The sequence below is a fragment of the Octopus bimaculoides genome, chromosome 25 (genome assembly GCF_046866305.1).
Source record: "Octopus bimaculoides isolate indiv1 chromosome 25, ASM4686630v1, whole genome shotgun sequence".
Lineage (NCBI taxonomy): Eukaryota > Metazoa > Mollusca > Cephalopoda > Octopoda > Octopodidae > Octopus > Octopus bimaculoides.
In genome coordinates, this window is record NC_142952.1 from 467,899 (window position 1) to 489,202 (window position 21,304).

A 21,304-nucleotide genomic window follows, 5' to 3' on the forward strand; every position below is an offset into this window, starting at 1 on the left:
TGAGCCTGAAATAAGTGTATTGTTTGTATTTTTCTCTCTCTTTGAAACGTCGGGACTTTCCCATCCTCACTCTCCCTTAAAAATGTCTAAAAATCATAAGTGAAATGGAATAAAGAGGAAATTGGATTCTGTTAATATTTTTGCATATTCAGAATCTCTGTTAAAGGTAGGAATCCGAAAAAATGTTTTCACAAAATTTCGTTTTTCAAAGGGGTGCGATTCTGCATTAGCCCCTATACCTATTGGTTCAGCTGAATCAATTTGAAATGATTTAATAAAGAGAACACAGTTACATTATATGGCCATGGTTTTAGATCGTTACGCTCTGGAAGACAAGTCAGGTGCTTTATCATGCTACTTGTCAATTCCGGGAAAATTATTGATACTCAAGCAGACTGTTCTGAGACTTGCTGAACTCCGTATATTAAAAGACTACGTCTCACGCACACACATTGAAAATACACGTATATATATGAATACACACACAATGAAAGACAGCGAAAAGTCAACATTGTAAAAAGCCCCCCCACCCGCCAAACTGTTGTGGCAGAAGTCAACATCTCTGAGATTGAAACAAGACATTTACGGCCGTAAATAAACTACACCCAATAGCACAGAAAGGAAAACCTATGTAGGTTAGGTGTGACGAAGAAGTCGAACCATTTCTCCTGCCAAACAATACTGATGTAAGAAGGTCGAGCCTTACGTTAAAATGTTATTTACCTAATTTCGAAATTAATTCAATTCTTCGATCTTTCTGGGCAAATATATCTATCATATTTTCATAGAAATCTTCTCTTTTCATCAATTGTTGTAATAAATCGTTTTTTCAATTGACATTAGTGCTAACCCAGACAGTCTTCTTTCTCCTGTCGCATTTCTTTGGTATGTTTTGATTCTACTTAATGCAGAAAAGGATTACTTTTATTTGGTCAACTATTGTACTGATAATTTTGTTATAAAGCATTCTATAATGTCGTTGGGGCTCAATAGATATATTTTTGGATCTCTGAATTCCGATTCCTGCATCGACTCCATATTTTCCCCCAAACATATCATAAAAGATTGAAAAATTATCAAGTTTTGAAAAAGGCTACTTTTATATAAGAACACACGTAAATTGTCTGAGTAAATTTTAAGTCAATTTCAATAAAACGGAAAAAATAACGTTAGTTCAATTAATTTGAGATTAATTAGCTACTTCTGAAATAAGAAATATAATATAGATAGTATTTTTTTTGTCAGAACACTCCAAAAATATAATAATGCAAACGGATGTTTTGGATAAAAAAAAGATTCAAACTTACCGCAAAGTTATTCCGACATTTCGGATGGCTGATTCAGGAATTATGGGATTGCTGTGGTTCAGGTCAGAAAGTGGAACGAGGAGAGTAACAATTCTACACTAAGAAAGAGGGGAGGGGTGTCTCTCACGCGCGTCTTCTCAAAGCAGACGACCGAGTTGCTGAGAGAAGGGGGAAGGGGAGGCAGAATATGTTAAACAACACCTGGACGGAGTTTCTTTGAAAAAAAAAAAGTAACTATTTTATGGAATTTTCCGATGATATCGATACAAAATCAGAGAGCATACAACGCGTGTCTTGCATGTCTGAGAGTACACGCCTCTGTTATCCACTCACCCACCTACCTACCTGTCTGTCTACCTAATGCAGTGTGAGTACCTCAATGGTAGTACCTCACTCAATCCCAGAAGCTCACCTAGTGTTAGTTCAGCACTTCACTCAATAGCTCAGTTATTTCTCTCCATAAATCCTGCCATTCAATTTCCTGTTCTTATAAACGACACACCCCTCCTCCCTTATCCTTTCCTCCCACCCCCACGTCGTGGAGGCGCAATGGCCCAGTGGTTAGGGCAGCGGACTCGCGGTCATAGGATCGCAGTTTCGATTTCCAGACCGGGCGTTGTGAGTGTTTATTGAGTGAAAACACCTTTATGCCCCACGAGGCTCCGGCAGGGGATGGTGGCAAACCCTGCTGTACTCTTCCACCACAACTTTCTCTCACTCTTACTTCCGTTTTCTGTTTCTGTTGTGCCTGTAATTCAAAGGGTCAGCCTTGTCACACTCTGTGTCATGCTGAATATCCCCCGAGAACTACGTTTAGGGTACACGTGTCTGTGGAGTGCTCAGCCACTTGCACGTTAATTTCACGAGCAGGCTGTTCCGTTGATCGGATCAACTGGAACCCTCGACGTCGTCAGCGACGGAGTGCCAACAACAACATTGTTTTGGTCATTGTACTGCGGCCATGCCGGGGCACAACTTTCAAGGGTTTTTAGTTGAACAGATTGACCAACAAAATAAGTTAGGTTATCTGAGTCGCTTTTGCGAGCCGCTAAGTAACGATACCATAGAGAAACCAAGACTGATTCTCAAGCGAAGTGGGAAAGCACACACACACACACACACAATGACAATTAGTGCTTTCTTCTCATTTTCAAACAGTGTAGTTTGTTTCATTGTGTCCACCATATTATATGTACAAACTTCAAAAGATCGTTCATAAGTCTACTCAGTCAGGAGATAAACTAGGGCTGAAAAAACCCCACACAACTTCTCTTTTAAAACAGTAGAATGGACTTGTATAGAGTTTTAGCAGCTGCGGTTTCTAGCAAGCTGAATGACATTGAAGGAGTGAATATACAAGCTAATCCCAAAACCCAGTCTTCAGTGAATCCACAATGCTTATTATATCATATCAATCTTTTTCCTTTTTTCTGTTTCTTCTGCTCCACAGATTATTGAAGAACTTTCATCTTGTCGTTTCTCTACCACGTTTTTGGTGACCAAGAAAGGAGACTTCACAAACAAGAAACTGATTTTGAAAAAGGTACAAGGGGTTTATCTGTTTTACTTGAAGCTCTTTAACAATTTGTTGATGCCAACCCCACTGGGGTTGCCCTTGTCTGGGTCTTTGATATAAAAAAAAAGCCCCTATTTTAAAATGTTTCAATGCCAACCAAAATTTGCTTTTATAATTTCATATAAGAACAGTTCATTTGCCAAGCTGGCAGTGCTCCAGCTTGGCCGCAGTCCAATGAATGAAACAAGTAAAAAGAAAATAGAAGAGAAATACAAGAAACTTTTTGTTATGTTGCAAACACCAATTGAATGAACGGAAAGTTTGTTGGTTTACTGAAGCCATCCAAATGCTTGATTATCTTCAAGATCAACTGAAAGGCATGTTTTATTAAAAATATGGAGACAAGAATGGTTTAAGCGAGGAATTTGAATGACATGAAATGCCAATAAAAAACATTGAAATAATTGATGCTTGTTTATATGTTTATTTATTTTCAGATTGAATGTAAAGATGAGAGCCATGCAAACAGGGCGTACCACGAGGTATTATATATATTACTGTTTACTGGAGTGACTAATACAGAGGGAGATATATACACCCAGTTACTAACAACCAATACCTTAAAAAAACTTCTGAATGTGTCTGGAGGGGTGACTAACAGACACGGTCACTAACGACAGATATAAAGAAAGAAACTGACGATACGTGTATGAATGGATGATGACAGCCTCTCGTAGTCCCAGAAAGATTTGTTTGTTTGTTTGGAACAAATGTTTGTGCTGTACATTATTAGCTTGCTCTCACCATCAAATCGATGTTGTCTGAACAGGTGTACCACACATCAGGTGTCAAAGTGATTACAGAGCAACATAAGACAAAGTGTTTTGCTCAAGAACACAATACGCCACCCGGTTGTGAGTGCAACACCCCAATCACTAGACTATGCACTCTCAACTGATATGGAAATGTAGGTGTGTGTGTGTGTATTTATACACACACAAACACAATACCTGTGACTGCTTTTGAATTTTACTTTCTTTTTATATATGATCAACCTCTTCATCATCATCATTTTTCACCTGTTTTCGATTCTGACATGGGTTTGATGGGTCTTTTCACTCAAACATATTGGAAAGAACCTCATCGCGCTCACATTTCCTTATGGCCTGCTTGCAATGGCTAGCTGCCATTCCTAATGACAAACACTCTACAGAGGGTGCTGGATGTTTTTTCATGCCACCAACACAAGAAGGGGTTCATCTCAACACGACCAAAGAGTCTTCACAAACATGTCACAAAATAGACCAGGTGTGTTTATCATGATACCAGCACAAGAGAGGTATTGTCGTATTTCCATATTATTCCTTTATGCTTAACATGAGACCTTAATGCTTCCCGATAACATCTTAAACGAATCAACTTCTCAGCCTGATCTTCTGAAAACCTGAACGTTTTAAACTTCATGACTCAGACAGTTACATCAGACATTTCTTGTCCGTTTGATCCTGCATTTGTAGCTAGGAAATGTCATAAATGTTATAATACAAAACATGAGATAAAATTAGACAGATTAATTGAAGACACTCTCATCACGTAAGTGCAAAACAAGGTGGCAAATACAGTACTTGAATACCAAAGGTAGAGCGATATACTTTTTATTAAAGCTGCAAAATTATCACAAGATTGTTACTCAGAGTTTCACACTCTTTCTTGTTGGACAATTGTGATGAAAACTCTCTGACAAACAGGAACACGAAACTCTGAATAAGAGTCTTGTGATATATATCATCATCATCATTCATTTAGCATGAGTTTTCCATGCTGGCATGGGCTGGAGGGTTTGACATGTCTGCTCTGGAATGGTTTCTATGGTTGGATGCCCTTCCTAACACCAACCACTTAGAAGAGTGTGTCGGGTGCTTTTTGCATGCCACCACCACCACCACCACCACCACCACCTCCACCATCCCGTTGTGTCACTGGTGTTACTTTCCCATGCAGCTACTTCAACAGAAACTACACCAAGAGACCATGGAAGAGAAAGTCGCTACCAAATCCTTTTTCATTATGTGGGATAAATCCGTAAGTTTGCTTCTACTCTCAACCTGCTGCTGCTGCTGCTGCTATTACTACTACTGTTACTAATACTAACGTCGTTACTACTACTACTACAACTTTTATTCTTTCTGCTACTACCACTACCACTACTACTACTAATGTTACTACTACTACTACTACTGCAGATTTTGCTATTACTCCAACACCAATAGTAATCCTTTCTACTACAGGCACAAATCCTAAAGATTTTGGTGGGAGGGAGACTAGTGGATCACATCACCAGCCATCCCTCCCCCTGCTCAAATGAAAGACAGGTTACAGTATGTAGGGGGTTTTCATAAAATCAGGTGGGCAGAAACACCTTGTTTTAAACCTAGTGTATAGGTATAAGAATGACTGGGTGAACGTCACAAGTGCGTGTGTGCATGCATGCATGCATACGTGTGTTTGTGTGTGCATGAGAGTTCATGTCTGCACAGTCAGTGTTTTTATTAATGTGTGTATGTGTGCATGCATTGTAAACCCAGTATGTGTGAATGTTGCCAACAGGTTTGTGTGTGTGTGTGTGTGTGGGGGGGTTATAGATCATAAAATCGTGGCTCAAACCGAGGCTTGAGAACTGGTATCAAATGTTGAAGAGAGTCAATGCACGTCCTTTATGTAATTCTTATAGTCAAGGGAGTAAGGTCCATTTTTTTCAGGTCATTCAAGACAGGTGGAAGGGGAAATCCTCAACCAAGACCGGAACCAAATGCTTGCAAAATAGGGGACTCTGTTAAAGGCCCACAAAATCCAAGTGACCGTTGGCTTAAATGTGCAGCAGATGAAATCTATTCTTAATAACTTTGAGGGTGGCGGAGCTTGTGCCATTACAGAATCCTAATTAATTCAATTCTTTATCCATTTTGTGTCTAAGAACCACAATCTGGTGAATTAACCATTTTGTTTTTCCTTTTTTTTCTCTTTTTTTTTCTTCTTTGTCGTACTACTACTACTATGATTATTGCTGCTGCTGCTGCTACTTTCAGCCAATGACAAAAGTGTTGACACAGTTGCTTGCTCATCCTGTTTGAATTTGATGCCAAGTTTCCCTCAAATTACATTCTTTGCAAAAAGAATCGGAAAAATCGAAATGATACATTTAATAATATAGTCTTAGATATGTTCTCTCTGCGGTGGAGAGAAATGACTGGATGGTCATGGTAAGAGTGTCTTCAATGATAAGTGTGGGCAAACTAGAATTTGGCCTGGAGTTAAAGAACAACAACAACAAGCTATGGTTTACTTCACAGATTTGCTCCCAGGAAGCTGTCCAGGAAGCATCCATCTTCATCTGTATCATCCGGAACTATTTTGAGACCTCGCTGGCTTTTGTAGCGGATAGTTTTCATATGATAAAGAAACCCATGGAAGAACAGGTAAAGTCTTTGCTTTCATTTCTGAGAATAATATTCTTTTGTGTGTATGGGTGCATGTATGTGCACATGTATATCCATGTGTATAAAAATATATAAATAAATAAATAAATGCGCCCTTTTTTAAAGCCTAGCCAGGCTCATGGGCCCGGTTTCAATGGCGTATGTGTTCCCCAGCTGGACGGGACGCCAATCCATCGCAGCGTTACTCATTTTTGCCAGCTGAGTGGAACTGGAGCAACGTGAAATGAAGTTTTGCTCAAGAACACAACACGTTGCCCGGTCCAGGAATCGAAACCACAATCTTACAATCATGATGCTGACACCCTAACCACTAAGCCACGCACCTCCACTAGAAAAATATATACATACATACATATACATACATACATATATATATATATATATATATATATATATATATATATATATATATATATATATACCTCTCCCCTAACTGGCTCCCGTGCTGGGGGCATGTAAAAAGCACCCACTACACTCTCAGAGTGGTTGGCGTTAGGAAGGGCATCCAGCTGTAGAAACCTTGCCAGATCATATTGGAGCCTGGTACAACCACTGGCTTTCCAGACCTCAGTCAAACCGCCCAACCCATTCCAGCATTGAAAATGGAAGTTAAACGATGATGATATTATAGGATTACTAAAAGAAGGCCAGAATTGAATAGAAGAGAAAACCAAAAGGTCTCCTGATATTCATTGAAGAATTTTATTTCAGATATTCTCATTTCAAGAATCATCTCCGGTTAATCGTTGAAAGGACGTTGGTGTTGCGTTGGCAGAGGCTGACGCTCTCTGAGTGCTCTTCTTGTTGATATTATTGTTATTATAGTTATTAAGCGAATCTCTTTTACCGTTAAGAATATAATTGTTATGTGAGGAGATAATCCGCAGGAGATTATTAGGGTTGCAAAAAAACAATTCTAATACGATATGGATTGCGAATTGAATGGTACCTCGAATTTTGGGGAAAGTTCCTTTCGATAGCTTTACAAAACAGATAAGGAAGATTAATTTTAATTTGTTTAACGTGTGGAATAACAAGCCAAATAGTTTTATTAGAGCTTTGCAATTTATAGGAAAATTTCTCATTTAAAAAATCTGGATTTATTTATTTTTTTTTTTTTTTTACAGTAAGTAAGTAGAGTTACCTCCCTTAGACAGTTTCTTCTTCAGTTTCCTCGGATTAGCTTTTCAAGTCTTTTGACGGATGGAATTATTGCTTGAATGGAAGATACGTTATAACTATGGTTATCATTAGTAGTAGTATTAGTATAACTACTGTCAGCATGATTATTAGAGGTTAGACTAGGATCAAGAAGGTTGTAATACTTAATTTGATCCTTATACCCTGTTTTTGACAAAGATAAATTATAGAATTCTGCATTATTATTTATCACCATAACGACGACAGCCACCATCACCAACTACTACTACTACTACTGCTGCTGCTGCTCAATCTGACCTTTCCCAGCCCAACGCCATCTCCACCATTTTCCACCATCCTACCTTCCTAGTCTTTTTGAATTTCAGATCACAATCAACAATAACAACAACACCTGACCCTCATCACCCTCTCTTCTTTACTTTATATTCCAGACCATAATCAATTACCTCAGTGAAATAGTTGAACTGTTGGAACCGTTTCATAATGAAAATATTGCCCACAGGTATTTCTGGATTGCCCTTTTTTTTATCAAACAGCTGCCACTTGTGTCTTGCTAATAGGGACCACTGTCATGTCAGCTGTTTTAGGTGCCAGCAGTGAGGATTCTGACCGGCTTTGCATGTCAGTCAGATCACATTGGCCAGATAGGGACAAGCATTCCTGAATGTTGGCCAAAGGACATGTATTAACTAATCAATATATGTTATAACAATTTCATTAACCAGAAAGGGGAGGAAATTAGGTGTTGACAATGTTTTTGTGTAGACATATTTGGAGGGGAAAGTCATCCGTGTGTGTGTGTGTGTGTGTGTGTGTGTGCGCAGTCCTGTTGAATTAAAGTCAGTAAAGAACAGAAGAAAATTGTCCAAATGAGTTATTGAGAAGACAAAATGCTTGACTGCAAAATTACGCTGTTCCATCAACAAAATCTTTCAATATTTAGCAAGTGACTGGAATCCATCTGAATGGACATGAACATAATTTTTATGAAAGCCTTTCTTTGACTTAGCGTGTATAGATAAAGTGAAGGGGGAATGGATTATATTTTGTTGTATAGAGATTCATACATTTATGTTTTCCTCGTTATAGAAGCATTCAATTATCAAATATTTTCAAGTATGGCGCTGAAAACAAATTGCTTCTTGTGGACTTTGGTATATCCAGTTTTTTGATCAACAGGAAAAGATTTTCCACATTGAAGGATGGTAAATATAATAATAATAATAATAATAATAATAATAATAGAAATAATAATGATGATGATGATAAAATATAAGTGGTACAAAACAGTGAGTATTTAAAATTAATTACACATGCACTAGAATGTCTGTGCAATCATGTATACATATCAATACCCATGGGGTAATGTTTGGAAATTTATAAAATAAGCAGCAACTCTGTGAAACTTCTTATCTGTGAGAATGAAATCCTGGAAAACTACAAATGACTTTGAATAGTGAAAATGAATCTTTGAATGTTTAGTTGGTCTACACATTCACACATACATACATACATACATACATACATACATACATACATACATACGAATAAATGTCATCTGTTGCAGGAGATTTGGTTTGGCTGGCCCCTGAACTAAGGTTCGAACAGAAGGACAAAGCAGGTGTGTGTTGGCTCAAAGTGGATATCTGGTGTCTTGGTTCAATTCTCATGTCCTTCTTACTCACCAGCTTCATGGACACCTTAAAGGACATGAAAGCTTTTGTGTTGAAAACCAAGATTGACGAGTGTCTCCTCAACTATTTCTGGGACAAATTAGAACAGGTAGGCAAAGGTCACACCTCTTCTTTGTGTTCTCTGATATGTTGTTGTGGTAGGCACAGTATTGCCAAATGGTTAAGGAGTTCGATCTGTAGCCACAATACCTTGGGGTGGGGGCGAAATCCCACTGCATAGATTTTTTGGGCAAATGTCATTTTTTTAAGCCTTGCATCGAACCATACTTTATAAATAAAATCAGGTAAATGGAAACTGTAGTGAAACTTGTCGGGTGGATTGTATCTGTAATTTGAAGCACGTACAGCCTTGTCACACACTGCTTCACCGATTTTGCCTGAGAATCTATAAAATAATCTGTTTGTTCATTCGCCCATGATACTTTAGTGAGAGAGGAGGAGGTGGGGTGAGTAAGAGGTGAAGTAAAAGTGAGAGAGAGAAAGAGGGGGAGAAATGTGTGTTGAGAAGAAAGAAAAGAGGAGTATAATAATACACTAAGGTCATCACGTGGTTGGTTGAAGGGAGAGTGAGAGAGAGAAGTGTTAATGACATGTTGTAGGGTGGGGAGGAAGAGGTAAAGAGAAAGAGAGAAATGTTCAAGACATGGGGAATCACATGATTAAAAAGTTTGTTGAAGCAGAAGAGAGAAAGAAAGAAATAGAAAGTGTTTAACAGATGGGAATTTTTAAAAAATCATATAATATATTATTGTGGCTGGAACTTGGTGAAATTGAAATTTAAAAAATCGTCCTTTCTTTCTTAAATAGCTTCTCTTAATCTTTTCCGTTCTGGGGAATTTCCACAGGTCCCACTAGCTATGTTCATAATATACAGGCTACTCTTCAGGCCAAGGATATTTTGATTAAAGTTTCCATTGTTGCAAGGAGGTACATGTTAACACATGGAAGATTCAATCAGAATCTTCCATTATATACAACAGGCTTCTTTCAGTTTCCATTGACCAAATCTACTCACAAAGCTTTGGCAAGCTTGGAGCAATAGCAGAAGACACTGAACCTATGGCCTCGTGGTTGGGAAGCAAACCCCTTACCACACTATGTCTATGACTGTTTTTAAATATCCTAAATATTATCTGAATATTGTGAATTAAATCTTTCAGATGTATTCAGGAAATTTGCTTTCATTGGCTAAAAGAATGCTGAGTCAATACACTGAAGAGAGACCAACTCTTATGTGAGTAGAAAGAGGGATTGGTTTTTTATCGTCGTTTTTGTTGTTGTAGATGATGATGATGTATTTGTGTAGTATCCAGTCAGCCTTGTTATGTTGGGATGAAGGGCTGAAGAACGGCCTCAGGATGCTGAGCCTTTCAGGTGAGATGGCAGAGGACCAGGATACCTGACACCTGGCTGTGCTCAAGGGGGTCTGTCCTCCACTGCCGAGGTGTTAAGATCGGTTCCTCTGGTGGTGTGAAGCACTTGTGACAGTGCCATGTAAAAGTGCCCGTGTGGTGCCATGTAATAGCACCCAGTACATTCTATAAAGTGGTTGGTGTCAGGAAGAGCATCCAGCTGTAGAAACCAAATGAGACTGGACTCTGGTGCAACTCCCCAGCTTTCTCCCCAGCTTTGCCAGCTTTGGTCAAACCGTCCAACTCATGCCCGAATGAACAATGGACGTTAAATGATGATGATGATGGTGAAGGTGGTGATGGTAGAGGAAGTGATGGTTAGGGAACATGTGGCCTTCATGGCTTTCTGTGTGGTACACTCACTAAATTTCATAAAACCTTTTGTATGTTTTTTTTTTTTTGTGGATTCATTTTTGTTTTTATGATCTTTCTACTTCTGACCTGTTTCATACTCAGAGAACTGAAGGAATACCTCTCAAAGATGTCCTGCACAGAGGAACCTGTCTTACCAGACATGAGGGAAGATTTTGGTAGGTTATAAATGAAGCATCTTTTTGCAAAATAGTTGTAATTCTTTGAAATATACACATACACACATGTATATGTATGTATGTATGTATGTATGTATGTATGTATGTGCGTATGTATGTATGTATGTCATTATTCAGTTTTATTTGAAAACTTCTTGCCAATAGAGAAAGCTCCGGTTTCTAACCTAGATCCAAGGATCCTTATTTGGAATTTCAACAGCATCAACAGGGTCTTTTTTGTATGTATGTATATATGTAGATTTGTATGTTTTGTTTTATGTATGTATTGTCATGCATATAGTTACATATCTAAACATGCTCATAGATACTTAAATGATAAATCTCTGGAAAGTTTTACAGATTTTTACAGTTACACACGCATACAAAATGTTTTATACATGATAGTTTTCAAAAATGTTAAATGTTCCATTTTTTTTTTTTTTTCAGAACCAATTGAAAATGAGGACAGCTTCTCTGATTTGTTAAATTACGTGTCAAAGTACTCGGAGCACAGCAAGTGTGTTATTGAATGCCTCATCAAATTAAACAAACTCTTAGTTACAACACCTGATATCGAAGTCCCAGTAGATTCTCAATCCTTTATATGGGAACTTTTGTGTCAAAACCTGGACAATGCCCAACTTCTCACTGAAGGCCTTCACCTGATAGAGAAACTAACTTCCATATGTATCATGGCAATTATTGTTATTTTATATGTTGTTGTTCTTTTTACTGATGTTGTTTTTATTGTTTTTGGTGTTGTTTGTTGTTTGCCATGTCTATGTGTTTCAACAATAATGTGGGGACTCTCCCTCTCTCTGTGACCTTTATAGGACCAATACGATCAATATGGTTAAATGCACCCTTTGAAACTGTTGGCAACAGAAACATCATGGGTGAGGAGAGAATTTTCAAGTGGGATATCATTCTGGGGAGGAAGGACTAGGTTCAAGAATAATTATTAGGGAATGTGGAGGTGAGGGTACATGACACTGTGTGGGGGTAAAGTGAGGGAGGGGAGACAAATGAATCCGAGTAAGGGCAAGCTGCATAAAGGGAAAATGGGACCCGTTAGCTTGAAGGAGGAGACGCCACTACAGCTATGGTGTAGGAAATATGTAGCAAACCTTTGATCAAAAATGTTCCAGGGGTGACCTCTACCTTTACAATCCTAACAAAATGTCCTATTGTTGTGACCATCTCTGCCCACTTTGTTATTTAGATGTACCTTGGGCAATCGGTGAGCCTTTGACCCTGTATGAATTTCTATTGCATAATATAATTTGTGTCTACTCCAGAAGGTATATACACACACATATATATAAATCTTTTCTTAGTGGTCAGACCATTGGGGTCTACTTCTAGCATATTGGATGTCCACTTAGTGGTCATCCCTCTTATACGTATGTAATATATATATATACAGGGGGAGAATTCACACAAAAAAAAAAAAAGACGACACTCTTCTCTTCTACATTTCCTTCTTCTTCCGCCTTTTCTCTCTCATTCTCTCTTCTGACATTTCAGCAAACGACCATTTGCAAAATATCTTCTCTGAATCAACAATCGATGCTATTTTAACAATCATGGAAGTAAGTATTCTCTCCGTCTTTGAATTCCAACCATTTTCTAAATCTGGTCATTGCAAGGATTTTCATTAAAATCAATCCAGTCATTTGTTTATCTTCTATTTTTTTTTATTTGTTTCAATCTTTCAACTGTGGCCATGCTGGGGCATCACTCAGGCTGCTAACTCCTTAAAATGATTCAGTAATCCTGATAAGGAAGTCCTATAAAGATATGCTACTCCTATAATTACCTGTTATCCGCTACCAAAACTATTTCTCCAAGATGAAGCGAGGAATTATATCCTCATTCCTCTCTTCTGTTTCAGTGCCAGCTCAAAGAAACCGTTTTCCTAACTGTCATTTACAGCTTCCTCATGATTATTTTGACCTCAGGTAAGAATCTCAACATCCATGGCACTTGAAGAATATTATTATTGGTGAAACCTCTTCGGTTGCATATAGAGGACAAATCCAGTCATGAACCGAATTGGGGGTAAAGATGCTCCACTGCCTGCCTTTAATAATTCAGGGTTATTAGTATTCCTTCCTCGAGTGGCTAGGGTGAAAATGGTTGTGTGGTGAACAAGGCTGGGATGATGGTGGACAGAATGATGAAGGTTTATCTCTGGATAAGCCTTCATCAATTTTTCCAAGTTCCATTTGAAAAGGAAGGTAAAGGTAGAGAGGGAAGTGTGAATAAAGCTGGATGAATGTGAGAGGGGAAACCATTGGGCTGGCGGATTTCCAAGATATCCCCCCCCCCCACTTTCCCAGATCATCACAGATCCTCCTCCACATTTAACAGTTGGAAGAAGGCAGTCTTCTGGGTCAAATGCTTCTTTTGGCTGTCTCCACACATATACTTAGCCAGTGGTCGGAAATAAGGTAAAGGATGACTCATCCGAGAAATAACATTCTTCCACTGCTCTAGGAACCAATTCTGTAGGTTTTTACTCCACTCTAAATGCTTTGCGACATTTGTTTTTGAAAGTAGTAGTTTTCTGATTGCAGCCTTCCCATGAAAACTGACTTTGTGCAGCTCCCGGCGAACAGTTTTTGAGGAAACTAGGTTCTCAAGGTGGCCATTAAGCTCTGCAGTAATTTTGGGAGCTGTACTTTTGTGATTCTTTCTGACAATTTGTGTAAGAGTCCAACGGTCCCCATCTGAAAGTTCTGGTTTTCTTCCAATGTCTAACTTCATAAAATGTTGAATTTAGCTTAATTCATTTGACACAAGTTAAGCCATGCTGATGATTTGAAAGAAGGGTGAAATAATGCTGTACACAACTACCAACAATTAGAAAGTTTCAGAGCTTCTATAAGGTGTATGCAATTATATTAGAACTCTTGTTCAGATCACAGTTGTTGTCTGTAGTTTTATGGAAAGTAAGCTAAATGGAAATAAATGTGAAGTTTATTCTTTTCTGTCTTTTATTCTAAATAAACTCCTCTCAATGCTTGTTTTATCTGATTCAGTATATATTTATCTGATTCAGTATATATTTATATGCAAGTTTGTTTCACAAGAATTTACTGCATTCCATGTAAAAGTATACTGGAGCTTAATGAAGTGTTATTAATTGAATTTTAAATTACCAGGGATATATATATATATATATATATATATATATATATATATATATTTGTCTATACACCACTTCAGTATTCTTGTGTTTGTATGTATTTATATATGCATATACATTTACATCTGTTTATGTATGTATATATGCATGTATATATATATATGTACATGCATATATCTATGTGTGTGTTTATACATATATATATATATATATATATATATATATATGCACACACACACACACGGCTGCTATTTGTTCTAACATCCTTCAGAAAGTGCCAACAATTATTTCAACACCAAAGGAGGAATGACAACATTATTAAACAGGTTGCCTAAAGACCTAACCGATGACACAACAGTTTCCTCTGCAGCAATGACACTAAGTAACCTCATTGTCAACCGTGAGTAACCCCCTTTTTTCCTCACCTTAATCATCTCTTTTCTTTTTTCTCTTTTTACCTACTTAAACCAATCTCTACACCATGGCCATGCTGGGGCACCTCTTTCACATTTTGATATATTATCCTCACTACTTAGTGGCCACAACTATTTTATCATTTTTTTTTTTTCCATTCAATATTTGTCATATGCTTGTCTTTATTTTTTGTTGTAAAGGGACTTAGCTCATAAGCCAATGTGCCATTTTGTGCAGGTTGTGTATTTACTGAGTGTATGTATGTAGTTGCATGTGTCTGTCTGTGTGTCAGTGTTTGCATCTCCTCTCGATAATCACTTGTCAATCAATCTGCTTCTTTGTGAGGGGCTGTTTGTGAATGTTTCACTTAGTCTTGACTGTAACGGGATATTTATTAAATACATAATATGTGAGATGCACATTTCAGCAAGCCTAGCAGCTGAAGATTCCAGGAAGTGTATCTTGTCACCTGCTTTAGACTATCTTTCTGGCAACGAGCTTTTCATTAACTCTCAGTGTCCCAGTCTATGTGGACACAAATGGGTACCACGAGAAGTGAGTACAGTGGAAGAAGCAATTGCTTGTCTTAAGAGACTAAAACGATGTTGTGTGCCAAAGACTTTGTGTTTTGTATCAATAATGACCAAGAAACCTTCACCAATTTCTGCATTCTTTGTGTTGTAGCCTCAAATGCTAAAGCTGCCCTCGAATATGGCATCATTAAAATTCTTTATGAAAATCTTCAGTTTCACTTTAATTACCAAGGAGCTGTAGCAGAACTTTTGGCTGTGTTTATACCACTGGCAACTTATGGTGAGTGTACAGAATTAATGGTGGTGGTGGTTGTCATGGCAGTGTGTGGGTGCTGATGGTGGCAACAGTGGCTGTCGTGGTGTGGTGTTGAAAGATGTAAGGTGGTGGTGTTGTAAGTGTGCTTATAGCTGTGAGACATTATGCTCATTAATCTTTCTCACTCTCTCTCACTCTGTCTCTCTCTCACTGTCTCACTCTCTGTCTCTCTCCTCTCCTCTTTCTTTCTTTCTGTAACCTGCAATAGTCTAGTTTAACACAAACAACCTAGCCACCTCAGTTTTCCACATAATGGTTACGATGATGATGAGGATGGTAGTAATGATGTAGTCTTGTAGGAGAAAATAGCAGTGATGGTGTTGTTCTCATCATTAATTTCTTCCTCTCTCTCTCTCTTCTCTTCAGAATCTGCAATCTTCCAGTTCAACCAATGCCAATTACTCACGTTATTTGTGAACATAATGAACACCTATTGCTCTAATGATGCCATCGTTAAAAACTGTTGCATCATCCTCCGAGACGTCCTCAACAGTATCAGTATTTACGGTAAGAATAAGTCATTCCAGGGAGCAGAAGCCACAATGGTTGATTTAGAAACGGTAGGGAGATGACACCTCATGGCCATGAGCAAGAGATTGGGATGTAGCGGAAGGGGAATGGAATCATTGAAGTGCTAAAAGCAGGGACCTTGATTATTACATTCAGAAAAGGTAGAGAGATGCGATGTCGCGGTTGTGGGTGAGAAGTTGGTACCTTAGTGAATGCGAAACGAAACTGGTGAGTTCAGAGGAGAAGGACTGGTCGTGGAGAAAAGGTAGAGAGGTAAGTTATCTCAGCTTTGGACCAGTGGTCATTGTATACATATATATATATATGACCAGTGGTCATTGTAAACATTTACTATCGCGTACACTGCTCCTCGAAGCTGTCCAGTTTCATTCCCCCTCCATTCAAGTAACGACCTCTGACCAACAGCTGTGATACTTCATCGCTCTACCATTTCTTCATCAATTATCATAGAAAGATGATTCATCACAGCCATGAGCAAAAGTTTGATACTTAAATTGTGAAGAATGAAAACAGCCAGTTTTGAAAAGGAAAAACTCCCATTGTAGATGTAGAAATGGTAGAGAAATAATGCAGTACGGCATTGAGCCAGAGTTGAGCAGATGAAGGGAAGGCACAAGAAACAAGCCAATTCCTATGAAATGAAACCTGGATTGTAGCTGTAGAATAGGTGGAGATGATGCATCATGACTGTGATCAAGAGGGGAGAGCAGCCAGTTCCGAGGAACAGGGGCCAGGAAAGGTAAAAAGATGAGGCATCATGATTGTGGGTCAGAGGTCAGCACTTGAGTGAAGAGGAAATGCCAACCTATTCAGTGGCGTAGAATCCACATAAGATGTATAAACGGTAGAGAGGTGAAACATCACGTGTGTGTATGTTTTTGTTTTTGTTTTTATTTCCTGCAGATGATGGAATATTGGAATTAACTGAGACAAGAGCGGTATCAGCAATGGTTGGTGTGCTATACTCGAATACTGAGTCGATTGATGTGGTTATTGAATGCTGCACAACTTTAGCAGCTCTTTGTAACATGAGCAGTAAGTAGCAGTCAAACACCATCTGTCTTTTTCTTTTTAATTCCGTATCATTATTAAAAATAGTTTGATTTGGCCTCAAGCAATTTAAAGTTTTGCAGGTTTTTTTTACAGGAACGTAGCTTGTCATGGCCAGGCAGCCGAATGTTACTTAGTAACCAATTTACTGATCCCACCAAATATATATTTTGACATAATTTTCCATCAATTAGTTCATATTTTGAAATGCTTTTACTGAGGAAGGTCTTACGTAATAGGTACATTTCCTCTTATATATTATGCAGACCTGAAACGTTTATATTAAATTATTTCAAAATATTACTATTGGGTTGACTTCTTTAATACAATACAATATATATATACACAAACATACATACAACACATTATGTAGATAGGATTAATATCCAAGCTGTATCCTCTTGATGCTCATTTGCTTATTTCTGTATTCCAAATCCGTATGTAGATGTTATGTTTGTGTGGGGTAAGCATAAGCATTGAAAATACTGGAAAATATTTTCTGACGAGTAATATTATCAAAACAGGAGATTGGAAAAACTTATTGGCATTACATATGTTTCATTTGCTGATAGGAGTTACACAATTGTACACAGAGTAGAAAATATGTAAGATACCCCCTGTTAGAAATTCTCCAGACAGGGAATCAAATTATACAAAATTTACATTTGAATGAAGCATTTCTATATATAAATGTTTATCAATAAAACCAAAACATTTCCCAGTCTCCTGTTTAAGCACCAATGTGTGTAAGCATTTGATTACGGATGACATGTATATGCTTATGTTTGCAGAAGATTGCACCTATATGTTTCTTAGTGAGAAATTAGAAGATCAAGGTAAACCCATTTACGGACTACAAGTTCTCATGAATATTTACGACATACATAAAAATTCGCCTTCATCTGTTATTGCAGCCATCTTCAGCTTGTTGTACGCTTTCTCCGAATACGGTAAGGTTCAGTTTTTAAACTCAGCTATATTTGTTGGCAGGTGAGACAGACAGGATGAAGTTCGTTTTAAAATGGAAGCATCATTAAAGGAACTACAGTCAATTTGTTCAACAAAACCTTCCAAGATGTTGCCCCAATGTGGATGCAGACCAATGACTGAAAGTGGCACTCAGTTACGACAATGAGGGTTCCAGTTGATCCAATCAACGGAACAGCCTGCTCGTGAAATTAACATGCAAGTGGCTGAGTGCTTCACAGACGTGTTCCCTTAACGTAGTTCTCAGGGAGATTCCGCATGACACAGTGTGACAAAGCCGGTCCTTTGAAATACAGGTTGAACTTATTTTTGCCAGATGAGTGGACTGGAGCAATGTGAAGTAAAGTGTCTTGCCCAAGGACACAACACGTTGCCAGAAACCAAACTCCTGGCCTAATGATCATGAGTCGAATACCATAACCACTTAGCCACACACCTTCACATAATGAGTGAAACGAGTAAAGAATAAAAGAAGATGACTGACAGACTTTTACTAAGTCACTGCTGACATAACTCACAGTCATTGAGACAAACAAACCACCGCAGCACAACACAAACTGGTGGACCAACAATGCTACAATAAAAATAAGGGGTTCTACAATGAAATAAAAAGTGGTGCCATCTCTTCCAATGTGACTCTATGCATCGTTGTATTTGCAGATGAAGCTTGTAAAGATCTGATAAGTTACGAATATGAGCCGATGCTGAAATATTGTACAGCATACTTCAATTATAATGAGGTAAGGATAGCATACTTATGGACTATGGACTCTTTCATGCATGTACACACATGCATAAATACACACACATACATATACATGCACACAAAATACATACATACACACATACATAGACACATGCACACACACACACATACATACAAACATTTCATTCCAAGACTATAGTAAAAGGCCCCTTGTCCAAGGTACCACGCATTGAGATTGAACCAGTATGTAAGAGGACAAGAAATAAACTTTTTAAATATACACCCATGGTTGCGCTTATATCACAGGATTTTTATTTAATTCTAGAGAATTTCATTTTATGGACAGCAAATACTGAAAAGATTGAACAAAATTGAAGATATCTTGAAATAAAATGAATAATCATTTCCGAAAATGGCCATTTTTAACAGCGACACTGATGAAAATATTATTGAAAAAGATTTTTTATGAATTATATATCGTATAACTCAAATAAAATTGATTATCAATGTACTTACTTTCTAAAATAAAGTGGGAGATAATTTCTTAATTCTTGTTTGAAATGTGTCATCACCATCATCCTTGTTGTTGTCATAGCTTAACGTTCTTTTTTCCATGCTGGCATAGGTTGGATGGTTCAAGAGGAACCAATGTATCAGATGACTGCTCCAAGATCCAGTGTCTGCTTTGGTATGGTTTCTACGGCTGGGTGCTCTTCCTAATACCAACCACTTATACCGCCTGACTGGCCTTGTAGGGTTTTCGAGCGAGATCGTTGCCAGTGCCCCTGGGCTGGCTCTTGTGCGGGTGGCACATAAAAGACACCATTTCGAGCGTGGCCGTTTTCGTGCGGGTGACACGTAAAAGCACCCACTACACTCTCTGAGTGGTTGGCGTTAGGAAGGGCATCCAGCTGTAGAAACTCTGCCAAATTAGATTGGAGCCTGGTGTTGCCATCCAGTTTCACCAGTCCTCAGTCAAATCGTCCAACCCATGCTAGCATGGAAGGCGGACGTTAAACGATTAACAGAGTGTCCGGGGTAGTTTTCCTTTTTTTTTTTTGTAGCTCTAGTGTTAGTGAGGTGACAAAGTATTCACAAGACAAGGCACCCCCCACCTCAACTGAGAGGGGTGTCGTATTGGAAGTGGTAAAAGTATGTTAGTGGGATAGCAAGAGATGTCTTGATGAAGAGGAGTGTAAGTGGGCAAGGTGCGATGTGAGGTGACAAGAATAGGTCTTTAGTACATCACACAGTTAATCCAATAAAGTGCCGGAGGGAAAATGGTGTTGGATGAAATGAACAAGTCTGAACGTGGCTGCTGTGGTGCTCTCACTGGAATTGGTTGTGTCTTGTGTGGTCAGTGGCTTGACCTAAAAAGGTCTGGAACTGAAAGACCTCAAGGAGAAGAAGGTGAGTTTTTATAAGGAACTGTAGTCTCAAAAACTGGGTTGAGTACAGGCAAAGTCACGTGATTGTAATTATAGGCTCCGATTGGCTACCTGTGGCAAATATGAGACAAATTGCACCAATACCAACCAATCAGAGTAATGGACACAACAGGATCCAAATAGTGGCCAAAGGCTAGCTGTTACCTGCTGCATTCGAATGCACGTTTATATATTATGTCTTTTCTTGTTGCTCCAATCTAGGCTGTAAACCGATTCCAGTTGGTTGCTGTTATGGCCCTCAGCTGCCAAAATCCTGAATGTTACTCAATTCAAGCGTGTGGAGACCAAGAGCAAAATAACGTCTGTACATCTAGTATTAACGTATAGCAGTTCGCATTCCTTTTTTCCTAAAATTCGGATATCGATTAACCTTTCGAATTGTCCCTGTAATTTACTAAACAACGTACAATAAACACAAGGTTTTAAAATCAATACGAATTCTAAATTAGCGATCTGAATAAATAAATTGTGTATAAGTTGAAAGCCTTACTAAGCTGCAGTATTCGTCTTCACTGCGCTATTCACATCTTTTATAGACATATAGTCTTAAAAACGCAGAAAAATATCAGCAACTGGCGAAGGTTGCTCAGCGGTGGTGGTCACTAATAATAAATTTCAGTAAGACTTGATGCGAATTTTATGGAAGAGGCAATAACTCCTGGGAATAAAGCATTATGAATGACAAGAGTAACTTCCCTTGAATATTCTCCCATATTGTCAAAATGGAATTAAAAGATTTGATAATAAATTGTTTTATTTTATAATTCACTTAGATTCGTTGCTTATAGTTTTGTAACGGATCAATCACTGCTCCGCAGCGTTTTTCGATTATGCAACTTAAAAAGAAATGAATGAAAGTTGATGTAAGTGGGGCGAAAATATACGACGAAATTTTGGCTGAAATCACGACTTGGTTATTTTCCAGACTAAATTAATAATCTTTTGCCGATTTCCATCAGAGGAATGTAAAAACACAAACACATACGTATATTTGTATGTAGCTAGATTAGTCAAGGCCGGAATAGCTTCTCATCTGTTCAATCAAGGTCAA

The 21,304-nt window shown here is 38.2% G+C and overlaps 1 protein-coding gene across 2 annotated transcripts in view; it reads left to right on the forward strand.

Moving 5' to 3' along the window:
* LOC106870894 (uncharacterized) overlaps positions 1-19,353 on the forward strand; it is a 19,864-nt gene extending 511 nt beyond the window's left edge. The window contains exons 2-20 of one of the 2 annotated variants that reach the window (XM_014917129.1): positions 2,758-2,850; positions 3,321-3,365; positions 4,825-4,905; positions 6,174-6,299; positions 7,913-7,983; positions 8,571-8,686; positions 9,049-9,263; positions 10,336-10,409; positions 11,044-11,117; positions 11,565-11,804; positions 12,645-12,709; positions 13,012-13,078; positions 14,540-14,668; positions 15,367-15,495; positions 15,898-16,038; positions 16,966-17,097; positions 17,904-18,062; positions 18,760-18,839; positions 19,131-19,353. In XM_014917129.1, coding sequence (XP_014772615.1) covers positions 2,758-2,850; positions 3,321-3,365; positions 4,825-4,905; positions 6,174-6,299; positions 7,913-7,983; positions 8,571-8,686; positions 9,049-9,263; positions 10,336-10,409; positions 11,044-11,117; positions 11,565-11,804; positions 12,645-12,709; positions 13,012-13,078; positions 14,540-14,668; positions 15,367-15,495; positions 15,898-16,038; positions 16,966-17,097; positions 17,904-18,062; positions 18,760-18,839; positions 19,131-19,196 — 2,103 coding nt within the window. In that variant the 3' untranslated portion in view covers positions 19,197-19,353. Of the gene's footprint in view, positions 1-2,757; positions 2,851-3,320; positions 3,366-4,824; positions 4,906-6,173; positions 6,300-7,912; positions 7,984-8,570; positions 8,687-9,048; positions 9,264-10,335; positions 10,410-11,043; positions 11,118-11,564; positions 11,805-12,644; positions 12,710-13,011; positions 13,079-14,539; positions 14,669-15,366; positions 15,496-15,897; positions 16,039-16,965; positions 17,098-17,903; positions 18,063-18,102; positions 18,840-19,130 lie in introns of those variants that run through there. The other variant, XM_052976447.2, reaches the window with a different exon arrangement.
* The last annotated feature ends 1,951 nt before the right edge of the window (positions 19,354-21,304 follow it).